Here is a 26,995-nt window from a genome sequence, read left to right as displayed (position 1 = left end):
ACAGTCACATATCTTGTCTCCTGCTTAGAATACAGTAGGAATACAGGCAAAGGGAATACAGTGTCTGATTATGACAATCAGTTACAAGTACGGAATGGTGGCTACAGGTCCTGTAGTCTAATCCCCTCATTTGAAGATAAGGTGAGGCCACGAGTCATGTAGTCAGAACTAGAACGAAGGTACCTTGACTCCAACACGTGCCCTTTCCACCATCCCTTACACAAATGAAACCAGTGAGATTATAATGGTTTTGTCCAAGGGTATACAAGTCCTTTCCAGAAGAAAAATCAGACTGTGTAAAAATATGTGTTATCACAAAGTTTTAATGGCTATGAGGAAAACTAGAGGTGAGAAGAAATGGTTGAATGGTCACTTGCTGGGTTTTTTTTCTCCCCCTGCAGTGGAGCGCTACAATCCTCAGGAAAACAGATGGCACACCATAGCTCCTATGGGGACGCGGAGGAAACACCTAGGCTGTGCTGTGTATCAGGACATGATCTATGCCGTAGGAGGTAGAGATGACACTACAGAGCTTAGCAGCGCGGAGAGATACAACCCCAGAACTAACCAGTGGTCTCCGGTGGTGGCTATGACATCCCGCCGTAGTGGAGTAAGTGCCCACCTGCTGAAAACTGGAAAAAAGCACAAAGACAGGACTGTGCAGGAGAGCTCCGATCTATAAAATACTGGCACAGGAAGGAGGTGCACTGTTGAGGCAAAACAACCCCTGCTACTTTCTTTAATCCTGGAAAAAATTAATTTCTCCTAATTGCTGTTATCTCAAGTAGTTAAATATCTTATAGTCAATCATTTCCTTAATAATAGAATTATTTTTTGTGATTTATTTTTCATCGATTGTTTTCTGGAAAGAGCTTACCCTGTCTTATCCACTACCTTATCTGACTTCACCTATATTCATCCCTCTCAATTAGAGCTAAATATTCCTAACGAATATTCCTAGGTAATATTGTAAGTAGTTGGCACACCAATACAGATGTTTAGGCAGAAATACATCTGGTCCCACCACCAGGTACTGGTTGGAGCCTGTCCCATCTGTGGTCTAGACCTGGTCAGTGTGACCTGTGTCATGTTCTAGACCACGGATGACATGCGACTCCAAGAGACTTCCAGGGAGAGTTCAGCATTCATCCATCCTAGGATGTTTGGTTCAGAGTGAAATGTAACCCATAAACCACTGGTTGTGTCAGGAGTGCATCGATGTAGGACAACGGGTGGGAGAACATAGCAGCAGCTAAGACTCCATAATCTGAGGAGAAAAGGGAGTAAATTCTGGTTTGTGCAAATTGGGGACTATCACTGGTAGGCATCAGCGAGTCAAAACATTCCCACATCTGTGGCTCTCTTTATTACTGGTGATTAATAGCTTCTAGGTCACGTTCCTATTGTTTTCACTGCTATATTTGGCAAATATTTATTTATATATACAAATATATATTTATATATATTTAGCAAATATTTATTAAGTGCTTATTCTGTGCTAGGAAAGAAAAAAGTAAGTACAACCCCACAGGGAGCTCCCAAGTTAGTGAAGGAAATGGAAATGTTTACAGCTAACCGTTTAAAAAAAATAAAATAAACCTCAGAGTCAGGGCAAGTGCATTATAAGAGATTGTGGGAGATTATGCTTATTGTGTTTGGGGGCACTGAAAAGACTTACCAGAGAAAGTCTCATGTAGGCTAGGCCATGAAAGAAAAATAAGATTTTCCAGAAGAAGGAAAGAAGACACCAGCCAGGGAACTACATGTACAAAGTATGGCGGCATGAAGAACGTGGTCTTCCTGGGACTAGCTGTTGAATCAGTATTCTTGCAGTGGTGGGTACCTAAGGCAGTGAGGCTAAAATGTGGGCAAGTGTGGATTTCTGGAGGGCAGTAGGGAGACCTAGAAAGTTTTTAGAGGAGAGTGACAGCGTGGTTAGATCTGTAATTTAAACAGAATTTTAGTGGCAGTTTAGCTGGTGGGTTAGAATAGGCAAATACCAGAAGAAGTGAGAGCAGTTTGGAAGTTCTTGCCCACTCCCAGTGATGCTTTTCCAAAAATTTAAGAAATTTATGTTTTTGACTGTAAAAATATTCTAATTGTATGTATAACTTTATTGTTCCCATGATGTAACAGATTTTTGTCGTTACTTTTTTCTCTGTGTCCAAGTAAACCAGAATGCAAGGTCATAAAGAATTCTCTTTTGTTAGGAAGATTTATCTAGAAACTAGTCCAGATTTTCCAAGTGATTCTCTGGCATCTTCAGCAGCCGCTGTGTTTTGGTCCTGTAGGTTGGCCTGGCCGTAGTGAATGGACAGCTCATGGCTGTAGGCGGCTTCGATGGCACCACATACTTGAAGACCATTGAAGTGTTTGATCCTGATGCCAATACATGGAGGTAACCTTTACGCTACATTGCAGAGCACCTCAGTGCTGAGATGAAAATCATGGGCATAAGGTCCGCATGACCATCCAAATGGGGATGGTCCGTACATTGAGAAGTGCTCTTATAGCTCATGAGAGAGCTCCAATTTACCCATATTTGATGGCTTATTGTGACTTCATTGCTCTGAAGTGACTGACGTTTTACAACCTCTTCCCTTTGGTAACTGTTCAGTTTTATAGTGGAGATGGAAAACACAGAAACAAAATAATTTCCTCTCTAGCCCCATCATGTTCCACTGAGGTAAGTAAGGCACTGAGAAATAAAATGAGGCAAGTTAGTGATAGAACTTAGATCTCTTGCCTCTAATCTGTCACAATTTTTTTGGTGTTTTTCTGGGCAGCTTTATGCCCAAGAAAAAACAAACTACAGTTACTTTATTTTTATTTTTTACTCATTTATTTTTTAAAGATTTTGTTTATTTGAGAGAGAAACAGAAGGACTGAGCGAGCGAGAGAGAGAGAGAACATGAGGGGAGTCAGGGGCAGAGGGAGAAGCAGACTCCCTGCTGAGCAGGGAGCCTGATGTAGGGCTCGATCCCGGGATCATGACCTGAGCTCCCGGGATCGTGACCTGAGCTGAAGGCAGATGCTTAACCAACTGAGCCACCCAGGCACCCCTTACTTTTTTCTTAAATAGCTTATTTCGGGGCACCTGGGTGGCTCAGTTGATGAAGTGTCTGCCTTCGGCTCAGGTCATGATCTCGGGGTCCTGGGACTGAGCCCCTCCTCAGGCTCTGTGTTCAGCTGGGAGCCTGTTTCTCTCTCTGCTCTGCCCTTCCCCCTTCCACCCACGCATGCTCTCTCTCAAATAAATAAATAAAATACTTTAAAAAGTACTCTTCGTGTCTGGGAAAGCCACACTTTTACAGATGTTTAAATGACATTCTTTGGATTCTTCTGCCTTTCTCTCATGGCTCTGTATGACTTGACCATAGCACTGAAGTCAGACTACAAGTCAGTCGTTGTACACTTTTGGCTTCTACTACATCACATTTTCACAACCTTGTTAAGTAAAGGTGTACTGAGTGTTCTAGACATCAGGGATACAACAGTGAACAAAACCAAAATTCCCTGCTCTCCTGGCTCGGATGTTCTAGTAAGGAGACTAACAAGTACAGTGTCAGGGGGTAGAACCACTATGGGGAAGAGCCAAGGGAGTGGGGCTGTCCAGGGATGAGTTTCTTTTAAAATGTGGCCTAGGCAGTCCTGACTGCAAAGGTAACATTTTAGCCAAACCTAATAGAGGTGAGGGAGAGAGAGATAATGGGAGCTTTTCCTGAAGAGGAGCCTCCCTCTTGTGGCATATTTTCTTGCATATTCAGCTTTCAGTGTTTAGATCTTTGGGAAGATTACCAGATTTACTTTTGCTTCTTAATCACCATGATCCTACATAAGGACCTATCTCTCTGTAGCTGTCACTAAATAGAATTAGTAATATGTGACCGAGTAATATTTATGAAATTCTTAAGGATCATCTGTTGAGAATTACGATCTAAATTTTTGTAGTTACATATCCCAAACTTAAACCAGTTTAACCTTACAGCGGACAGAGGCTCTAATATTCTTTTCCATGTAAATCTTTTAACTTTGAATGACCTCAGGATCCTGAGATCAAGCTCCAAATCGGGCTCCCTGCTTACGGGGAGCCTGCTTCTCCCTCTCCCTCTGCTGCTCCCCGTTTGTCCTCTGTGTCTCTCTGTCAAATGAATATATAAAATCTACAAAAAGAAAAAAAAAACCTAGATGGCTGACTTTATTTACTCATAGCCAGGTTTGTTCCATAAAGGAGGAGGTTTGTAGAATACATATAAGATATTTAAGGATAAAAATAAGTTATCAGTGTTTAGGCTGACGGAAATGTGAGTAGGGAAATAAGATAGCTGTGGTCAAAACTAGACAAAAATGTAGGATATGAGTCTATGTAATTGTTAAAAGTCAGTTTAGGGTGTAAAGGTATAAGGTCATTATGCAAAATGTGGATACAATGCTCTTTTATTCTTGAAACAGTATCCTAGAAACGAGACCTTTTCACCCAATGTCTGACGTAATTCTGTTACTTGCCATTGCTCAATTCCAGGTCCTAATCTTTGGAAGAGATGTATGAACCTAAAAATACTAGTTATGATAAAAACATGTGTTTTATTAACATCTAAGTTACAGAAGAAACAGTGCTTTTCCCACTTTGAAATCTGATTTTCTTTCTTTGCAGGTTATATGGCGGGATGAATTACCGTCGGCTGGGGGGTGGTGTAGGAGTTATTAAAATGACACATTGTGAATCCCATATATGGTGAACATCTAGAAGACAGTCGTGTACATGCTTCTCTGTATTCTGGAGAGCTTTGACTTTTGACTTTGGAGCTTTGTATAGCTCAAGAAAACATTAGAACAAATTTTATTCGTTGCCGGTGCCTCAACATATGGAAATACAAATACAATGAAAGTACTTCAACTGCAAGATGCCATCTTTGCACAAAAATTCTCAACTCTGTGCAGAATATTTATTTTTGGTTTTAATTTATCATGGGTTTTTTGTTGTTGGGTTTTTTGTCATTGTTTCGTTTTGTTTTGCTTTGGGTTTAGCCTTCCTCCCACTAAAAAAGGACAAAAAAAAAAAAAAAGGAAAAGAAAAAAAAAATTCCAAGGAGCAAAAGTTTATTTTTAAGACATTAAGTCTGAAAATACTAATAAAGGGAGAAGGGCTCTACATGATCTGGTTATTTTCAGGCACTCCATCCACACGACTCCTCAACTTTCAAGGACTACCAGTGATAAAGATAGGTATGCCACGGGCATTGTTTAGCCATCATGCTTACAGTAAGCACCAGAAGACTTGAAAATCTACAAAAAAAAAAAAAAAAAAAGAAGAAGAAGAAGAAGAAAGAAACACTCATTTTAAATAGTACAATTCAAAAGGAATAGTAAGTAGATAAAAGCAGGACTCAGACACTAAAGTTTTCATCAGTGCAAGTTTGCATCTTGTTTCCTTCCATATGAACTTGTTTTCCACTGTATTTACTCTTTTTTCATAATATTTTCATAGAACTTCTGCTAGCTCTAGAGCTCTGCTCAGTGCCTCTATTGAAACAGTATACCCTTCTTATATGCTGTCTTGAGAATCCTCCAATAGAATCATGTGCTACTCTGCAAAAGTTTTTGCTCAGAAATATTACTGACTGAAACAACTTTCCTTCTTGTTTCCTTATTGCTACTAAGGACCAGCAGGGAGAAATATCCTCTCCCCAGCAGTGAATACTGTTATGCAATTTACACTTGACGCTCAGGCCTGCTGAAGCTGAGGCTTACCTGTAATCACAGCCTCCAAGGGAATGAATTCTTCAGTTCATGTAATAATACATGCTAATGAGTGTGAAATTGAGGCATTTTATTAATAAAATCTTGGTTCTTTTATACAAATTATATATCATTATCCTCATCTGTAAAGCCACTGTTACTACTTTCAAATTGCACTTTCTGGTGAAAAGTTAAAATTTTTAAGGAAAAAAATGATACAAATTTCAGTGGTCAAAGTTTTCTCATTGTGTTCATAGACCAATTTTTTTTCCAATGTATTTTGCAGGAAGATCTTTGAATAAGACTTTAACCACAACCAAAAGGAATAACCTTCTCCTTCTCCCTCCCCCTACTACAAAAATGTTTGGCAACTTTTGTGTTTACATTTAAAGATCATTTGCACCTTTACAAGGAAAAAAAGTATTTGGTAAACAGTTGTTTACATGTATCATTTATGCTTTTTTCTAGCATGTATAACTTTTTTAAATAAAGGTAGTACTTACCATAAAAAAATTGGGGGCTGATGTTTTTTGGTGCTTGTGTCTTTGCTGTTTAGTTTCTTTTTTTTTTTTTAAAGATTTTATTTATTTATTTGACAGAGATCACAAGTAGGCAGAGAGGCAGGCAGAGAGAGAGAGGAGAAAGCAGGCTCCCCGCTGAGCAGAGAGCCCGATGTGGGGCTCCATCCAAGGACGCTGGGATCACGACCTGAGCGGAAGGCAGAGGCTTTAACCCACTGAGCCACCCAGGCACCCCTGCTGTTTAGTTTCTATACCAATTTTATGTCCTTTATGTAAAGTTTCAGGTACTTTCAACCTGAAGGAATAAAGGGGCTGCCAGCTGGAATTATGAACTTATGTATTTTAATAGTACTATATAACCTAACCTCTAAACTTATTTTTGGTGTAGCACTTAGAACCATACAATTTGGGGCTAGAAGGACTCTTAACAATCATCTGGTCCATACCCATCCATTTCTTTGCTCTAAGCCTGAAAACCAAAGATGTCCTTCCTAAGAGTAAATATAGTCAGTGATAGGACCAACATTAAAAATCAGTTCCCCCAACTCCCACTCCATTTCTCTGTGCCACACTGCCACTACACCCCCACTTGAAACATGGCCTAGAATTAAATGTACTAACAGACTTCAAGTAAATCTGGTATGTAACATTAAAAATATACAAGCACTTCATAAGATCCTTAGAATGCTGCCTCATTAAGTCAGACTTCAAGATAAAACTCACTTACTTCCCAAGATTCTACTATTGCATGTATTTTATAGGAACAATTCACATGGCAGTGGTTCAATAGCAGAGACCCAGGAACTACAATACTGACCAAAGTGTTCACTGGAGCCTAAAGGGTTATTTTTTCCCCCCACTGAAAGTGGTCCAGTTTTATTATTGAGAAAATGTACCTATTATATAGTGTCACTGCTATAAAGAACATTTGCCTAGTGATTTCCACAACTGAAGAGAGCTCAGAATTGGGTTGGGTTGGCAGTCCACTTCATTTTATAAATTAGTAAATTGAAGCCTAGAAAGTTGAGGACATGTTAGAAACTGAACCTCATATCCATATCCCGATTCCAAATCCATTCATTGTTCTTTATACTACTCTCCAATGTAGGGGACAGCAGTTTACCCTATGTCCTCCCCTCTTACGGATCCAAGAAGAGATGTTGATTTTTCCATCTCTTCAACTTTTTATTTGTTGGGACACAGGGCTATCCTCCTATGAGGAACTGGAAACTGGAAGCGAAATGTGTAGCTTTAAGTAAAAAAAAAAAAATGAATTACCTCAATAGTGCAGGAAAATAATTTGACAAGAACCAACACAGATGCATAATAAAAACCATCAACAAATTAGGAAGAGAACTGCTTTAACCTGACAAAGGGCATGTATGAGAAACCTACAGCTAACATCATATTTAACAGTGAAATATATACTAAGATCAGGAACAATATAAAACTACCTTCTCACCACTTCTATCTGCCATTGTGGTGGAAATTCTAGCCAAGGCAGTTCGGCAAGGAAAAGAAAGAAAAGGCATCCAGATTGAAATTAAGTAAAACTTTTTATTCACAAATATCATTTAGTCTTGCATACAGAAAATCCTAAGAAATTCACTGAAAAAATTACTAGAATAAACAAGTTCAGCAAGATCACAGGATATAAGAGCAATATATACTCACAACAATCCAAAAATGAAATTAAGGAAGCAATTCCAAATGTGTAAAAGTGTAAGCATATTTTAAAAAGGTGTTCTCTTCAAAAACAGAAAACACATAAAATTATCTTACTGTCATTATCGAGTATGGATGGACATGGAGTTCTACTTTGAAACTCCCTGGCTACTGACCTATCCAGAATAATTTTCACTGATATGAAAAAAAAAAATTTGCCATTCTCAATAGCATGAAATAAATACTTAGGAATAAATTTAACAAAAAAAAGTGCAATACTTGTATGCTGAAAACTCTAAAATGCTGCTGAAGGAAGTCTTGAAATAAATGGGAAAATATCCCATGCTCATAGACTAGATATTAGACTTAATACCATTATAACGGCAGTACTCCCCAAATTTATCTATAGATTGAACACAACCACTATCAAAATCCCAGCTAACTGTTTCAAAATTGACCAGCTGATGCTAAGATTCTTTGGAAATACCAAAGACCCAGAATAACCAAAACAATCTTAAAAAAAAAAGGAAAAGTTGGAAGACTCATACTCCCTGATTTCAAAATGTACTACAAAGCTACACTAATCAAGACAGTGTGGTACTGGCATAAAGACTAACATCAATGAAACAGAGTTGAGAGTCCAGGAATAAGCACCTCTGGCCAAATGATTTTTAAGAAAGGTGACAGAGGTGACACGGGAAAACAAGTCTTTTTAATAAATGGTACTAGAACAAATGAATGATAAGAATGAATGAAGATGCAAAATGATGAAACTGAATGCTTACCTCACCCCATACATAAAATCTCAAAATTCTGGATAACAGACCTAAATTAAAAGCTCAAGTTATAAGATCATTAGAAGAACACAAGAGTAACCCTTTGGGACCTCAGATTAAGAAATGACTTCTTAGACACAACACCAAAGGCATGAGAAATAAAATAATTGATAAGCTGGACTTAATCAAAATTAAAAACTTTGACATTTTGAAAATAAATGAGTTCACCCTGGTATCTCCAATTCAAATTTAACATTACAGAGTTTCTACTGAGCTTACTTTACTTTAAAATTGTGTATCTTTTATGCTCAAAATCTTGGTTCATAACATTGTTATGTTTTATCTTATTACAAACAATGATAAAAAAATACCAATATTATTCATAACAAGGTAACTGAGTACAGCTTAAATTCCTTTGCTGCTCTTCTTTTCCTAAGATATAGCTAACAATATAAAGTCAAAATACTAGGATTTAAAAATACTAAAAATAATTCTTTGGTGATTATGACATGAATTAAATATAGTTAGGTTTATTTATTTTCAGTTTTTAAGGATTACTTTTTCTTTTTGATCCAATTTTGTTTCTTTTTTTTTTTTTAAAGATTTTATTTATTTATTTGACAGAGAGAGATCACAAGTGGGCAGAGAGGCAGGCAGAGAGAGAGGAAGGGAAGCAGGCTTCCCACTGAGCAGAGAGCCCGATGCGGGACTCGATCCCAGGACCCTGAGATCATGACCTGAGCCGAAGGCAGCGGCTTAACCCACTGAGCCACCCAGGCACCCGATCCAATTTTGTTTCTAACTATATATAACACCTACATGGTTCTAAACTCTAAACAAGGAACAATCAAGTAAGTTTTAAATTTCATTCCTGCTCCCTCTACCCAGTTTCTTCCTTCCCCCTAATAAGTAACATTATTATTTGTTTTTGATTTATCCTTCCATTGTTTTTTGGAAACATAAAGGAAATACACACAAACTCATATTTTACCCATTTCTTCTATAAAAGAGAGCATACTGTATATACATTGTCCGCATACTCTTCCAACAATGCCTCTTAAGAGATCAAGATCACTCCATGGCAGTATCAGATTATCTTCCTCAAAACTTTTTATAGTCAGATAGTGGTAATTCACTGTGCAGCTACACCATAATTTATTCAAACAATCCCCCTTTGATAGGCATTTGGATTTTTTTCAGTCTTGCTATTACAAATACTATTGCAATAGATAGCCTTGTACGTCTTCATTTATGTTTTGCCAGTGAGTTTTGGGGATAGAATGCTAGAAGTGGGACTGCTGGTTAAAGGGTAAATCCCACATAATTTTTCTAGATATTAATTTCTCCGTAGCAGTTGTACCATTTCAAACAATCTTTTAACTGTTTTTCGTTTCACTCTTGTCCACCTATAACTCATTCTCCCTAACTTACAAAACATATGTTAGGTAATATTACTCTCCTGCTTAAAACTTCAATGGTTTCCCATTGCATTTAGAATAAAATCCAATTTCTTCACAGTATGTACGAAAACTTAGATGATGTAGATACTGCCCCTTTCTATCAGGATTAGGTTTGGCTCTGAGCAAGAGACCCAAAATAGCAACAGCTTATACAAGATAAAAGTTTACTTCCCTGGGGCAGTGGGTGGCTGTCGCTTAAGCACAGACCCTTGCCTTCAGCTCACATCATGGTCTCATGGTTGTGAGATCAAGTCCTGTGTCGGGCTCCATGCTGGAGGCAGAGACTGCTTAAGACTCACTCTCTCTACCCCCCTGCCCCTACAACCCTCCCTCTCTTAGGAAAAAAAAGTTTACTTCCCCGACACATAAGTCTAGAGGAAGACTACCCAGGGGTGGCAATGGGGTTCAGATTTAAGAAGTCCCTGAAGCAGGGCGCCTGGGTGGCTCAGTGGGTTAAAGCCTCTACCTTCGGCTCGGGTCATGATCCCAGAGTCCTGGGATCAAGCCTTGCATTGGGCTCTCTGCTCAGCGGGGAGCCTGCTTCCTCCTCTCTCTCTCTGCCTGCCTCTGCCTACTTGTGATCTCTGTCTGTCAAATAAATAAATAATATCTAAAAAAAAAAGTCCCTGAAGCACAAACTCTTTTCAGACCATGCTCCACCACCCCTATGATCTAACCTGCATCCCCATGACCACAAAAAATGGCTAGAATTCTAGTCACCTATAGTCATTATAGATGTTCCAAGCAGAAAAGATGGAAGAATAGTTAAAAGGCAAAGGGTACATGCCCACTGTTTTTTAAGGAAGATTTCCTGGAGGCTCTACAGGATCCTTCCATTTATAGACCATGGGTCGGAACTTAAGTCATAGGACTACACTTAGCTCTGAGAAAGGCCAGAAAAACTCATCTTTATTCTAGACAGCCACATGCCAAGTCAAAAATTGGAAGACATAGTCAATGGAATAAGTCTCTGCTGCACAATTTCTTCACTTTCATCTACTTCTACTCCACCCTTACTCTGCTCAAGACACACACAGACTTCCTTTGTTCCTCAAATGAGCCAAGTTCTAAGCCATCTCAAGGCCTGTGCTCTTGCCATTTCACCTGCCTAGCACATTCTTCCACACACCTTCCCACAGCTGGTTCCCTCTCACCACTCAGGACTCAGCTCAAATGTCACTTCCGGGGGAGCCTGGGTGGCTCAGTGGGTTAAGCCGCTGCCTTCGGCTCAGGTCATGATCTCAGGGTCCTGGGATCGAGTCCCGCATCGGGCTCTCTGCTCAGCAGGGAGCCTGCTTCCTCCTCTCTCTCTGCCTGCCTCTCTGCCTGCTTGTAATCTCTCTCTGTCAAATAAATAAATAAATCTTTAAAAAAAAAAAAAAATGTCACTTCCGCAGAGAGACCTTGGACAACAGTATAAAAAGTCACCCCTTTCCGTAATGTACTGCCTTATTTTCTTTATAACATTTATCTCAACTGAAATTATTTTTACCTTCCTCCACTAGAATATAATTTCCACATGACGGATATTTTCTGTCTTCATTGCTATACCCCTGTTGCTCAATACAATTTCAAGTACAACATAGGAGCTTAATATTAGTTAAATGAAAATGACTGTCTGACTCCAAAGCCCATGCTTTTTCCACTGTCCCTGCTATTCATGGTATATGTGAAATAATACCCCAATCCAGAAGTTAACCTTTGTTTTTAGAATGACAGCCTATTAAAGTTACTTTCTTTCAAACAAATTTTAAAAAACATCATTTGCAAAGTAAAACAAAATCTTCCTATGCTCAATAAATTAAAATTTAGAGACATAGATATAGCAAGTTGGGCAAGTCTCCCAGGTTGCTCGAATTCATAGTTTGCATCTATAAAACAGAAGAGCTGGTTAAAATGCGTTCACTTAACCTGCAGATATTTACTAAGTACTGTGCTAAAACAAGATTAGGGACATGAAAGTTAAGATAATTTCTACCCGCAAGAGACTCATGGTTGCCTCTGATTCCATATGATTGTTGGCTTGTAACATTTGTGCTAGAGAAAAAGACTACAATTCTTGTTCTTGAGACATTAAAGACCTGTCACCAAGACACTGATACACACTGCTTCATTTTAAAAGTAAATATTTAATTCAACATTGCAATAAGAATTGAACAGTATTAAAAACAGAAACATATTAGTGGCTTTAAAAAGTGTATGTTAATCTCCAGTTTCCTTTGGAGATTTTAACTGCCAGCTTTCTACAGTGAAATGATACTAAGAAAATGTCTTTAGAAATTCTCTTTGGATCCAATTCTAAAATGCTTAAAAGGAACTGACGGCTTTAAAGATCCAAATCAGAAATAATATTAGAGATACCTCATTTGAATCCTAAAAATTTGATGTAATAAACATTACATATTTTTTAGAAAGATGGTCCAAGATAATAACAACTCAGCATTTTCTAGACACTGGCATCCCAGATCATGACTATTATGGAGCACCTGGCTGTGATTCATTCACTACCACCTTCTTTTTTCTTCTAGATCCTTCTTGAATTCCATTCCGTCTGGGCAATTCCAAAGGCACTGAGAGGAAAACAGATGCAGAGACAGATGCTTATTTCTCCTGCGGGGCCTCTCAGAATAGCAATTAGGCAAATAATCAGTGAGAAAAAAGCATATAATCCATCATTTATGGCTCCCACAAGACTTCAATCAATTTGAAAAATTGCCAGTTCTGTCAAATATGCCAAGACTCCAATAAGGTATTTATGACACAGAATCTGAAAAAAAAAAAAAAACAAAAAACAAAACACACACACACACAAAAACACAGATACTTAAAATCAGAATTAAAACAAAGCAGTTTGATATTTGATAAATATTCCAGGTTTAAATTCCACATCTGGAAGCTAAGATGAACCCAAACCACTGCTGCTCTAAGTCAAATAAATTTTGATCTATTTAATGAAGACTAGTAACTTTAATAAATACACAACTATTAGTCAGTGGTGCTTAGAAATAACTAAAATTCTTAATTTTTTCTGATTTCCACAGATGGGCTAACTATGTATATAAGGAATAAGGAGAGGAAGGGGGTATCTCTGAACCCCTTGGATTTCTATGCAAAATAAGTATGTACATTTTCTACAAAGAGGTTCCATACCTTCCTTCTTTTCAAAGGGATATATGATTCCAAAAGTACCTTGTAGAAACTAAGCAGATAGCAGAAACCTGGTTAATACACTAATTTCAAACTTTTGAGAGGCAGTACACTGTTGCAGTTAAAGGCATAAGCTCAGATGACTGGGCTCAAATTCAAACTCCACTTATTAGCTATTTGATCTTAGGGAACCTACTAATCCTCTGTGCTAGCTTCCTCTTCACAATATATCTCAATAGGTTGTTGTGAAAAACTGAATGAGATGGTATATACAAAATGCTTTGTAATGCCTGGCACCATTACTGCTTAATAAAAGTTCACTATCAAAAAAAAAATGTTTAAGTATTAGCTATTACCATGTCATTATATGAAGGTAGGAGCCAGTCACCATCTTAAGTTTTTGTTTGTTTGTTTGTTTGTTTTTTATCTATTTGATAGACAGAGAGAGGTCACAAGTAGGCAGAGAGGCAGGGGGAAGCAGGCTCCCCGCTGAGCAGAGAGCCCGATGCGGGGCTCGATCCCAGGACGCTGAGATCATGACCCGAGCCAAAGGCAGAGGCTTAAACCACTGAGCCACCCAGGCGCCCCGCCAGTCACCATCTTAAATCATTAAGAGAGGCTCTTAGTGGGGTGCCTGGGTGGGGCAGAGAGACCCCACTCTTAGTGGGGTCAAATCAAGCATCTGACTTGATTTTGGCTCAGGTCATGATCTCGGGGTTGTGGGATCGAGCCTGGCGTCAAACCCTACCTATATTGGGCTCCACACTCAGCATGGAGTCTGCTTATCCCTCTCTCTTTGCTCTCCCCTCTCACTCACTTGCTCTATCTCTAAAATAAATAAAATTTAAAAAAAAAAGGATCTCAGATGTAGTATAGACCAGATAAAATCAATGTGTTTAAGAACCATCTTTATATTCATAATAATACATTATATGAAGCAGTTTTTATAGAGTGGGCATATGACCACAAAATCTTAAATACACAAGGACTTCATGAACACTGAATTCTGAGGTGCTAAAATGGAATTATTTTCCTTTTATAATACCAAATTAAACAAGGTATGGTATAATCTTTCAAATGTTTCATTGAAAACCATGAAATAAACTTAACGTCATGACCCAGTACAAGCAATGTATATATCCTTACTATATATGATACAGTCATTTTTATATTTTCTATTACATATCTTTCTTTTGTTTTTTAAAGCTGGTCTCTTCCCATCAAAATTATTTTCCAACTTACTATTGCAATAGGACCTTCAATTAGAAAAACACTAATACAGTGTTTATATAGAGTATGAGCTTTTTGGAACCTAAGAGATAAGCATTCAAATTCTGACTCCTTCTCTGACTAAGCTATTCTGCTGGTATCACTCTCACTTAACTTGGCCTGTTCCCTTGTTTTAAAAATAAAATGTGGATAAAAACACCTACTACAGGGTTGTTCTAAAGATTAAAATTAAGATGTATTAAACTCCTAGCACAGTCACAAGCTCAATATTCACTGTTTACTATGGCTACATTTTAAAACATTTTAAATACATTAATATATTTTATTAGATTTAGGTGCCTACTATCAGTTTATTTCTGATATTTCCTCTATTAAGTATTTCATGGAGAGTAAAACAATGTCAATTATTTCCTTCCTAGGGAGAGAAAAGCCTAGATAACATCTTAGTTATGTATATCTGGCTACAATTTTCTGTTCTCACACAGAAAATCCTCTGTTGCTCCGATAATTATTTCCAAGTTTGACAAAACAATTTTTAATATTTCAAAATTACTACAGAATAATTCTTATTATTACCAAAGTCTGTAGCTCACAGCATATAGTATTCTCCCATTATAAAGCTATATCTAGAGACTGAAGACTTTGTAGTAAATTGTTTATAAAGCATAAAATATCCTATTGTCTCGAATTAGCATTCAAATGTGTTTCTTCAATGTAGCAAATGCATACATTTTAAAAGCTACGTAATAAGGAAAATTACTTAACTAGATTTGTTCAAACTAACCTTTATTTTTCCATCAGTATGTGCTGAAGCTACAGATGTAGAAACACGGACCAATCTTGTGGCTGATAAATGAATTTTGAAATGCCTATGGAAATGTGAATAAAGGCAGTCCATAAATAAGTCAACTTCTTCCTGAGTAACTTCCCCAGGGGTTTTGTGGACACTGTCCCACAAAGCTTTTGCATCCTCTGGATGTATGGCGTAAGAAATGTCCAGACTTTGAGGGCTACAGGGTACAGACCAAAGAAATTCGGTAGCAGCCATATATTGGTCCATTTTGCATGCAGTCCACATAGCAGCCATCCAGGAAAGATTAAAAGCATTGATTGCTAAGGGACTGAAATAACAATCGAAAGTTTTCTGAAACCACGTTCCTACTATGGCTGTATTTGTCTCTGCTCCATTTGCAAGGAATAAGGGTACACAGGTGAAATCTTCTGAAACAGTCTCTAGAAGACTGTCTCCAAATATACAGCAGAACCAACCAGTCCACAACACTTTATGTTCTCTGTTCTCAGATGGCAATTGAGATTTTGACAGAATCTACAAAGAAAAAAAAAGGTTCATTAAATTCAAAAGTACACTTACTCCAAATTACATCTTCTCAAAATTAGTACATTTAAAAATAAGATATGTTGTACTGCTTGCCAAAAAAACACAAAGGAAATAATCTCCCTAATCATCATTAGGCTTTATCAAGTTAACTGACATTCCTCCTAATATTCTTATTAGGACATGGTATATGGAGGCAAGATCTTGGTGCAGCCAAAATGCAAAATATGGAATGCCAATATAGTGTAACCAAGTACACTATCCTGAAAAAAAAAAATCTCAAAATCTCAACTTCAGAAGGGACTATAAAAAGTCACCAAATCCAACGTGCTTGAATTCTTCCGTAATGGAAGAATTCAGGATTTCCCAAGGCAGCTCTATCAACTTAAAAATGTTCTTTCACTGGTTAGGCCCACAGTTTCCATCCGTAGGTCCTGTTTTCTTCCTTATGTGCATGTAGAACAAATCAAATCTAATTTCTCTTCTACAGTCAAATATTTGATGATCTGTATCATATGTAATGTCAAGTTCAACATCTCTAGTTTCTTCAACTATTCCTCCTGTGACATACACGTTATCCTGGTCACTCTGAAATTCTTCGGCATGGGAGTCATTCATAAGTGAATATAACCACTTCAAAAGGATCTGATTAAAGTACTGTTACCATCTTTAACCTAGATTTTACTACTATTAATATAATCTTAGATTCAGTAGTGTTCTCATTTTTAGTTGACAGCTTTATATAAATTATCCCTATTCATTTTTACCATGAATATGTAAATCTTAGGGCACCAGGGTGGCTCAGTCAGTTAAGCAGACAACTCTCGATTTCGGCTCAGATCATGATCTCAGGGTCCTGAGAATGAGCCCCACATCAGTGTTCAGCAAGGAGACTGCTTGAGACTCTCTTCCTTTCCCCTCTGCCGCTCCCCCTGCTTGTGTGCTCTCTAAAGTAAATAAACCTTTAAAAAAAAAAAAAGTAAACCTCCCCTAATATAGAGAGGCGGTATATTTACTCCTATTAAAATTTTAATCTCTTTCAATTTGACCCATTGTGCCAATCCATTCAGATTTTTTAGAATCCTGATTATGTTTCCCGGCAGACTAACATTACAAACTTCAAATCTCTAAAATACAGGACAAATGTACCTTCCAGATACTCATAGTTTTAAAGTCTGACCAGGATAAAGTGAAAATCACAGCCCAGTTTCCTATCCTTTTAGAGATAATCATTTTAACAACTACTTTTAGCATATTTCTCCTTCTTGTTCAAGAGAGTGTAAGAGGCCCAAAAGCTTTGAAGCCCAGATAGGTCTACCACACTTTCATAACCTAAAAGTTCTATAACACTAGGAAGAAATGAGATTTACTTCGGTCACTATTAGGACACTCTACTAACAGCTCCAAGAGATCATGTCTATTCCTGAAAGAATATTTGCCTGTTGACATGCTAATCACATCCCTTCTCTGGGCATTTGACAAAGACTGCTAACTATCTACCTGGTACCTACTTTTCCTTCCACAATAAAATTGTCCTTTTAATGAAGTGGCAAAGTACCCACTAAAAAAAAGAAAAAATTCCTAGTCTGCCTTCCAACTGGGATGTAAAGAGAAGTTTTGGGTCTCAGAATCTCATTAAAGGTTTACTCAGTGGCAGGCACTCTCTTTGCCCTCTTACTTCCTGCCTGGAACTTGCAGACAATATTTAGAGTTTCAGGAGCCAAGTCAGACTACACGCAACCTTACGGAGAGAAGCCATGCACCAAGGATGAGAGAGAAGGCAGAAGGAGCCTAGATTATTCATTCATAAAGGATATGCCAGCTTTGAACACCTTACCTCCACTTTTTTTGTAAGACAAATAAGGCTCTATCTATTAAACCTCAAGACAGACATTTCATTCACAGTTATTTAGGCTTTCGATTTTATGCAGCTAAACCTAATCCTAAGAATCTTGAAGATCCTTGTCAATATCGTGACCTACAGCAGGGGTTAGCAAATTTTTTCTGTAGAAGTAGGATAGTAAATATTTTAGGCTTTGCAAGACATATTGTCTCTGTAGCAAATACACAAACGTGCTGTTGGAGCACAAAAGCAGCCGCAGACAGTATGTAAACAATGAGAGGAGCACTGTTCCAACAAAACCTTATTTACAAACACAGCAACAAAACCAAAAACAAGTAACATGTCAGATTTGGCCTGTAGGCCATAGTTTGCTGACCCCTGATCTACACAAATAAGCAAAATTAGGCCTTTTTGACTATTTCAGAATTTAATTTATAATGACTAAGATGAGTTCACTCAAGAAACAGAAGTAGCAAGCATGAATAATAAATCCAGTTTCTTAATCAATCCAAAGATAGTCCTACTATTTTAAATACTACACACAGGAACGTTACATTTTTTTTTTTTTAAGATTTTATTTATTATTTACTTGACAGACAGAGATCACAAGTAGGCAGAGAGGCAGGAGCAGAGAGAGAGGGGGGAGCAGGCTCCCCGCTGAGCAGAGAGCCCGACGCGGGGCTCAATCCCAGGACCCTGGAATCATAACTCGAGCCGAAGACAGAGTAAGACCCAGTAAAGCCACCCACGCGTCCCAGAACGTTACATTTCTAAGAGTAACTTGGCATGATACATTACAATATATGATGATAGATTATATATGTATATACATATCTTATATATGCATATACATACACTTTTTTTTTTGCTAAAATTCCACTTCTAGGAATTTAGTCCAGATTTATGCAGGTTTCCTTACAAACATGTAGTATTCTTAATGACATGAGTAATTATAATATTATTATTAATTTTTTTTTTTAAAAAGGCCATATGCAAAGGTGTGGGCAATGTAATCCAAATTTTAATAGATCCAGATAGCCACACAGACGTATCTATGTTCATGAGAGATACTGACCTATAGTTTTAGTAATCTTCATGTAGTTTTAGTATTGGGTAATGCTGGCCCCACAGAATGAGTTAATCTCATTCTATTCTCTGAAGAGACTGTAGAGACTATAAAGAACTGAAATAATTCCTTCCTTAAATGTTTGGCAGAATTCACCAGTGAATCCATCTGGGCCTGATGCTTTCTACTTTGAAAAGTATTGACTCAATTTTTTAATAAATAGAGGCTTACTTGGATCGTCTACTGTCAGATGTATACCAAAATGTTAAACTGTGGTTTTCAATTTTCTTTATATTTTTATGTATTTTATGATAAACATGACTATAATGTAATTGGAAAAAAACTCAAGTTGGCCATATCTAATTACTGTAATTTGGTCAAACGAGAAGTAAGATAGGTTATAAATCACAAGCTTAAGTTTTTTTTTTTTAAATGTAAGAAAATACCACAATTTCTAAACCAGGACAGTGCAGATTCTTTCCCCCTGGGAAGCAAAGACTGATTATATAACATACCTGGACAAGAAAGGCTTCAGAGTCTCTTTGTGTTCCTTTCATTCCTAGGAGAGTGGAGAAAGTCACTTTGATGTTGAAGTCTTCTCCCACTTCCACAGCAAGACCTTTTTGCTTCTCAGCAGCAATAAATGCACTCAGAAGTCTAGAATACTCTTTGAGATTAGTATAGGAAAATTTATACAGGGGAGTTAAACTATATAAAGTCCATTGTTTATGCAGAAGGAATGCAACTTTTTGAGGATCATTATCTTCCTACAGAAAAAAAAATCAAGACAAAAGAAGTTTAAATTCTCATTTACTAATATTTCCTAATTCTTAATCACAGTATTTTAAATATTTAATACCAATCCATTACTGGGTACCTAATCTTTACACTCCAGCCAAAACAGAGTTTGCAGGACTCTGAAGATCTCTAACAAGCCTTTTCATTTGCTGTATCTTCACTTTGGAATATTCTTCCCACATGCGTTCATATGGCATGTTCCGTTCCTTCACTCAGGTCTGTCCAATGTCACTCAAGAGGCCACCCTATCTAATTTTGTCTCACTCCAATTTTGTCACTTTACAGACGCTTTTTTTTTTTAATATGGAATGCTTCATGAATTTGCACGGCATTCATGTGCAGGGGCCATACTAATTTCTGTATCATTCCAACTTTTTTTTAAGATTTTTATTTATTTACTTGACAGACAGAGATCACAATCAGGCAGAGAGGCAGGCAGAGAGAGAGGAGGAAGCAGGCTCCCTGCTGAGCAGAGCCCAATGTGGGACTTGATCCCAGGACTTTGGGATCACGACCTGAGCCGAAGGCAGAGGCTCTAACCCACTGAGCCACCCAGGTGCCCCAATCGTTCCAATTTTAGTGTATGTGCTGCTGAAACAAGCACACTTTCTATCTCCTTAACCCGCTTTTTTTTTTTTTTCACAGCATTTATTACTCTACGACATGATCTGTTTACTGGATTTTTATTGTTTGATTCCTTACTAGAGCATGAGTATGATAAGAACAGGCATTTTGCCTATTTTACTAGACATTATATCTCTATCCTCTAGAACACCTGCTCAATAAATATTTATTGGATGAACATTTACATTTCACCTTTAGAAATTTAAAATTATAGATTTTCAAAATAGTAACTATTCCTGGAACATTTAATTTGATTAGTTTTAATTATGTAATTTTCTTAAATATTTGGCAGTAAATCCACTCTACGACACAATGTCAAATTCAGCAGATTAAATAAAAAGATACTTCGGAGCATTTCTACCATGCTCTATTAGAATCACGGATACCATCAAAAACAAAAACACTTCCTTCCTATTGGCCCTATGGCATTATTGAGGGTCTTCACATACATCCCCATACAGGTTCCTACTTTGATCCTAAATTGAAATTTTCTATAAAATCCACACTTTCTGACAGTCTTACAGCTCTTACTATCTTTTGGAACTTTCATTACAGTTGTCTACTTGATAAAAATATTTCTTCGGACTAGAGTGTTCATGGAAACTTTTATAAAACTTGTATAAAAAGCTATAAACTTTTTTCTTGTTATGATCAAGAGGTATGGGGAAATTACTTATTTCGCAGTGATAAGGAAATGAATTGAACGTCCCAATCTTTATATACAATTTCTATTTTATGGTTAGGAACCATCACTTTCATTACCAGCACTAGTAATTTAAGAAACTTTTCAGAAAGAAGCAAAAATTTTCCCATATCTCAAGAGATATGAGGCATACAACATGGAGAAGAAAATAAGACTCCACGGAGGATGTGGGTGACTGATCAGCCAGACTCCTTGCTATGTTCCTCAAAACCACACACCAAACCCACACTGACTAGGGTTTTATTTCCTGTTCCAGTGAAATCACAAATTACTCATGTTATAAATGTTCAGAGTTGTTTATGAATAATCAAAACAGAGAATGTTGCTGTAGATAAATTGGAGACAATATAAACACCAAAATAATTTAGTAATGATTTAGAAAAATTTGAAAAACAAAAATTAAGTCTAATAAATTAATAAGTGGAGGAGAAATAAGAAGCGTTTACAATAGAATGCCAAAGGCTGGTTGGTAAATAATGCAGCAAATGGGAGTTGGAAAATCATGATACTGTGACCATAAAGATAAAGACAGAATCAGGCAAATATTATCGATGGATGTTAAGTATGAGAGGAAATTTAGAGAGGAACAGAATATTTACATTATCCTAAAGTGTCTCCCAGACTGCTTATTAGATGCAGAGATGAATAAAACAGTAATTACTGAGCAACACGTTGACAGGATGATCAAAACTGACATCACCTCTGTGCTACCAGATGTTATTCCCCAAGGACACGACAGCCTCTATGCTGCATTCCAGCCAATGTGTGGCTTCAATCTAACCATGAGGAAACATCAGACAAATACAAAATCAAGAATATTCAATTTAAAAAGGAAAAGGGAGGAAACTACATTCTTCAAAATGTCAATGTCATAAAAAATACAGAAATACTGTGGAAATGCTCTAGATTAAAGGAAGTTAAAAGACATAACAGAGGTGGTACTGATAGTGTGAATAATTGTTTTTGCTATTTCTCATTTTATTACCTGAGAGATTAAAAAGATACTAAAAAATACTATTAAAAAGTAACAAAAGTCGGGGCTCCTGGGTGGCTCAGTGGGTTAAAGCCTCTGCCTTCGGCTCAGGTCATGAGCCCAGGGTCCTGGGATAAAGCCTGCTTCCTCCTCTCTCTGTCTCTGCCTGCCTCTCTGCCTACTTGTCTGTCAAATAAATAAATAAAATCTTTTCTTTTTAAAGGTTTTATTTATTTATTTGACAGAGATCACAAGTAGGCAGAGAGGCAGGCAGAGAGAGAGAGGGAAGCAGGCTCCCTCCCCACCTGAGAGCCCAACGAGGGACTCGATCCCAGGACCCTGAGATCACGACCCGAGCCGAAGGCGGTGGCCCAATCCACTGAGCCACCCAGGCGTCCCATAAACAAATAAAATCTTAAAAAAAAAAAAAAGTAACAAAAGTCAAAACGTTTTGCTCACAGATTTTCTCAATTATTGAGTAACATGAAGGAACACAAAAGGCATACCTGTAATTGTGAACACTGAGGAATTTTCCTTCGAGGTGGCGTTGGGATAAATGAAGTCTGCTTCCTGACTGATTCTAATCGTTTCTGCAAAGGGGTGGCACCTATAAAATAATCTTTAAGCCTTGAGGATGCACTGTGCCTAGGAGTCGATCCTCGTGTATCATAAGAATCCATGATCTACATAAAAAGAAATAAAACCAGAACTCTGAACACTAAAAAGTTAATTCAGGCTCACAGCTTCACTGATTCTTCTCCTTGCTATAAAGTTCTTTCTTTCCCTTCCACTCCCTGCCCTCCTCCCCCACCCAGTTTTGACTTTTTAACCAAGTTTTCATTGGCTATAGACTATTTTTAAGAATATCTTACCAGGGGCGCCTGGGTGGCTCAGTGGGTTAAGCCTCTGCCTTCGGCTCAGGTCACGATCCCAGTGTCCTGGCATCAAGCCCCATATCGGGCTCCCTGCTCGACAGGAAGCCTGCTTCTCCCTCTCCCACTCCCCCTGCTTGTATTCCCTCTCTTGCTGTGTCTCTCTCTGTCAAATACATAAATAAAATCTTAAAAAAAAAAAAAAAAAAGAATATCTTACCAATGCCTCAAACACAGAATGTTCAAAACTACATTCAACTCCCTCCCATTCTCCTCACAAAATTAGCTGGTCCATTTTCAAATTCTTGTCAATTTCTATGTTAAAATTCATTTAAAGTGGCTCTTGAACATGTAGCCATTAAGTAGAATCTTTCGAGTTTTTCCTTCAACAGTCTCTGTCATCCATTCCCAAAGCTACTTCTAGGTTCTTATGACCATATCTAAGGGTAATCCACTCTTCAGTAATGACACTTTATCATTAGTCGCCTGTGCAAAAAACTTTACAGTGATGAGAAAAATGCTACTTTTTGCTATTTAAGATCTCTCATAATACAGCTTGCCCTTATCCTACTCCTCCTAGGCGTAAACATATTCTTGTCCTCATGTTTTTGCCTATCAATTATGTTCCTTATCTGAAGTGTCCTTTTTCCATTCCACCTCCTTTAGGACCATGCTTGAATTTGATCTCTTTCCAAGTAGTAGGGTTTTATCAATCTTTTTTCCCCAGAAGTGTATACTATACGCTTCTGTCTGTATCAATAGCTCATTCCTGGAAGTACTGTGTATAGGAGCATGGCTGTGTGTGTATAGAATGAGGTCTCGGGGGTAAATATTTTTTAAAAGCCCAAAAACCCTCTAGATGAGTCTAACAAAATCTCTTAATAATGTTTCATAAAATGTTTAGAGATTAATAAAATACCATCCCACATAGCTCTCCTAGATCATCTTATCTATACCACTCATTTTGGCCCACATTCATACACTTCCTTATATAATTTTTTTGGTTTGCATTTCTTCTCTTCCCAAAAAGACAAAAATACTTTGACTGAAATCATGCTTTTTATGTCTCTTGTATAATTATCCTAATATAATGATGAGTATGCTTTGTTAGCAAATATTGTGGATTGTCTTTTTATTTGCTTTGTAGTTTCAAGTTTTTCTTTAAACTCCAATTAGTTAACATACAGTGTAATAGTAGTTTCAGGAGTAGAATTTGGTGATTCATCACTAATATATAACACCCCGTGCAAGTATCCTCCTTAATACCCATCACCTACTTAACCCATCCTCTCTCTCCCCAACTCCCCTAACAAGTATTAATTTAAATGAACAGAAGAATTTCCTAGAATTCTGAAATTATAACTTTCATTAAAAGAAATTATGATTTAAAAATTACAATAAATAAAAATAACAATAATTACCCCCAAGTATTAGCACAGTTACCCTTTGATAAAAGTTTTTCACAAATGAAAACTTGTAGGGGCAACCTGGGTGGCTCAGTTGGTTAAGAGTCTGCCTTAGGCTCAAGTCATGATTCCGGATGCACTCGCGCATGCTCTCAAATAAATAAAAATCTTTTTAAAAAATGAAAACTTGTATTTATTACTATATTTAAATTTCATTATGTCAAAATAGGGCACCCTCTATCTTGTACAAAACTTCACAGGTTAAATATGTAGTTCTCAAATGTTCAGATAACACCCAAGGAACATCATACACCACATAACTTAAATAGCAGCTACTTTAAAGCATTCTACCTTTAAATGCATATTGAATTACATCTTTAAAAGGCAGTTTTAGAGCACCTGGGTGGCTCAGTCAGTTAAGAGTCTGCCTCCTGATTTCGGCTCAGGTCATGATCTCAGGGTCATAGGTTGAGCCCTGTTTCGGGCTCTGCACTGGGCATGGAGCCTGCTTGAGATTCTCTCACTATCCCTCTCCCTCTGCCCCTACACCTACCCCTCATTGGTGATCTGTCTTTAAACAAACAAACAAACAAACAAACAGGGGGGATTTTAATCAGTCCCATCTACACAGAATGCTTCTCTCATATTTTTATTTGGATTAATGGCTAACATTTATTGAGTATTCATCAGGTGCCAGGTACTTGTCCAAGCCCCTAACAAATTCTGTCTCATTTAATCCTCAAACCCCATGAGGTGGTTTATTATATTCGCAGCTGACAGACAAAAAGACAAAGAAGTTAAGTAATTTGCCAAACTCATACAGGTAAAGAAGACAAGAACCAGGATTTGAACCCAGACAGTATAATGCCAGAAAGGGTGCTCTTATCTCTCTTTCACATTGCCTTTCAATAGAGATCAATTTCAAGGCAAAAGATGCCCTGCTGAATTTGACTCCTTAAAAGAAAAATGCTATGAATTCCAAAAAAAGATTTAAAACATCTGTCTAGATGAGATAAAGACTATTAGCACTGAGACAGTAGGTTTTGAGAAAAACCTTCCCCTAAGTATTTAATATTATGGTAATGTGAAATATCCTAGTTCACGCATGAAAGATCAGAAAATGACTTAACGTCTATTTTGCCCTCTCACTCTGCACTCCATAATGGGCAATTTTGCCCTGCCCAATAAGTTAGAGGTTCAAAATATATCTTGACTCATTATTTTAGTGTCCCAGTCTTAACCCTTTTCCCCAGTCCATAACCAGTGATCCATAGACCCTACTTCTATCTTGTCATTACCTTGCTGGAGATCCCATAACAATTCCCACTCACCTTTCAGATGAAGTCAGAACTTCTCTGAGTTTCATGGTACCACATTATGTGATCTTATTATCTGGCACTATTCAGGTTCATTTTCTACTCCAGGAGTTCTCAGCCCAAGATCTATGGACAAAATCCAACAACCCTAGGTTGTATGCAAAATGTCGTATGCATGTGTATTTGGTGGAGGAAGGGCAAGAAGAAAGGTCCCACAGACAATTTTTGCAAAGGTTAAGAACCACTGCCCTAGGGGCACCTGGGTGGCTCAGTGGGTTAAAGCCTCTGCCTTCCGCTCAGGTCCTGATCCCAGGGTCCTGGGATCCAGCCCCAAATCAGGCTCTTGCTCAGCAGGGAGCCTGCTTCCTCCTCTCTCTCTGCCTGCCTCTCTGCCTCCTTGTGATCTCTGTCAAATAAATAAATAAAATCTTAAAAAAAAAAAAAAAGAACCACTGCCCTAGAGCGATCATTACCCTACTACCCGCTTCGTGCCTGTCATGTTCGCCTCTGCTCCCTGACTTTTTTATTCAGCCTACAGCCAACTAAGAATGCTGCTCTCCTCCCAAATGCAACCCATCCTGGAGGTTTCACGTCCTCAGAAGCTGGCCGGTATCCAGAGTTATCACCAGCTCTTCTTGCACTTGTAGTTCATAACATACAGTTAAAACTTAATTGTTTTTCCTGTGGTAGACCCTGACTTAATTCACTTTTTACACTGTCACCAATACCCAAATCCGAGTGCCAAGCACGCAGCATGCAGCCATCTAAGCACACAAGTGTTGTAAAGAAAACGAGCACACTGCCGGGCAAAACGTAAAGTGTACTGCCGGTCCTGGACAAAGACAAAGGGTCTTACCAATAAGATGCTGTGATGACGCTGTCACCCATTCCGGCTTCACGAATCATTCTTCAAGTCTGGTTCCAAAACTAGGTAGAAACTAAACCCCCCATGAAGTTTAAAAAAAAAAAAAAAAAAAAAAGTCGCCAAAACAGCTGAGACAGAGTTCGGAAGGAATCCTTGGCCCCTTCAAATTCCCTCTCGCTCCACAATAACCGGTTCACCAGGGACACAAACTGTTCCCTCAGACGTCCGGCGACTTCACCCCAGGAGGGGCATTTCCGCTGACCCAGCCACCAGCTCTGCGACCCTCGCTCCTGCGGAGTCGGCTTCTGCCAGAGAAGAGAAAGAATAAGGGGCAGCGGGTCCCAACTCTCCCCTCTCCACTTGAGCCCTTCAGAGGCCCAGCTAGCTCTGAAATCCCGCCTTTGAGAAGCTGCACCCCAAGGCTTAGCCGCCGCCTCAGTTTAAAATAGTTTCCCGTCTCGCTCTGCGGCCGGACGCCGGAAGTCTCCCTGGTACGGATTACACGTTAGTGAAGCGACTCCGGTCGCCATTTTAACTGAGGTCGAGCGACCTGACCGTAATCCTCAACGTGGCTAACGGCGCTGCGTCAGTCTTCAGAATTTTTCTACCTGCGTGAAGCGTTCCGGAAAATTTCCGCCCATAATAAGCATGGCGA

The 26,995-nt window shown here is 38.1% G+C and overlaps 2 protein-coding genes across 4 annotated transcripts in view; one reads left to right on the top strand and one right to left on the bottom strand.

The window, feature by feature from the left end:
• Positions 1–6,252, top strand: part of KLHL20 (kelch like family member 20) — a 68,329-nt gene extending 62,077 nt beyond the window's left edge. The window contains exons 10-12 of the mRNA XM_082704425.1: positions 402–610; positions 2,292–2,398; positions 4,655–6,252. Of these exons, the coding sequence (XP_082560551.1) occupies positions 402–610; positions 2,292–2,398; positions 4,655–4,739 (401 nt within the window). The 3' untranslated portion in view covers positions 4,740–6,252. The remainder of the gene's footprint in view (positions 1–401; positions 611–2,291; positions 2,399–4,654) is intronic.
• A 5,394-nt stretch (positions 6,253–11,646) lies between these two features.
• Positions 11,647–26,787, bottom strand: CENPL (centromere protein L). Of its 3 annotated transcripts, XM_082704439.1 has the most exons (6): positions 26,332–26,759; positions 25,491–25,601; positions 22,388–22,564; positions 19,299–19,550; positions 15,323–15,865; positions 11,647–12,928 (listed from the first exon to the last, which is right to left on the bottom strand). In XM_082704439.1, the coding sequence occupies exons 3-6, from the start codon at positions 22,559–22,561 to the stop codon at positions 12,857–12,859; spliced, it is 1,041 nt and encodes a 346-aa protein (XP_082560565.1). In that variant the 5' UTR covers positions 22,562–22,564; positions 25,491–25,601; positions 26,332–26,759; the 3' UTR covers positions 11,647–12,856. The 3 variants fall into 3 exon arrangements, with proteins under 3 accessions (XP_082560565.1, XP_082560564.1, XP_082560566.1); XM_082704438.1 differs by lacking the exon at positions 25,491–25,601 and having other exon boundaries at positions 26,332–26,787; XM_082704440.1 differs by lacking the exon at positions 25,491–25,601 and having other exon boundaries at positions 11,647–12,731.
• Between the last annotated feature and the right edge of the window lie 208 nt (positions 26,788–26,995).

This window comes from Mustela nivalis (genome assembly GCF_964662115.1).
Source record: "Mustela nivalis genome assembly, chromosome: 16".
Lineage (NCBI taxonomy): Eukaryota > Metazoa > Chordata > Mammalia > Carnivora > Mustelidae > Mustela > Mustela nivalis.
This window is presented reverse-complemented; position numbering and strand designations above follow the sequence as displayed.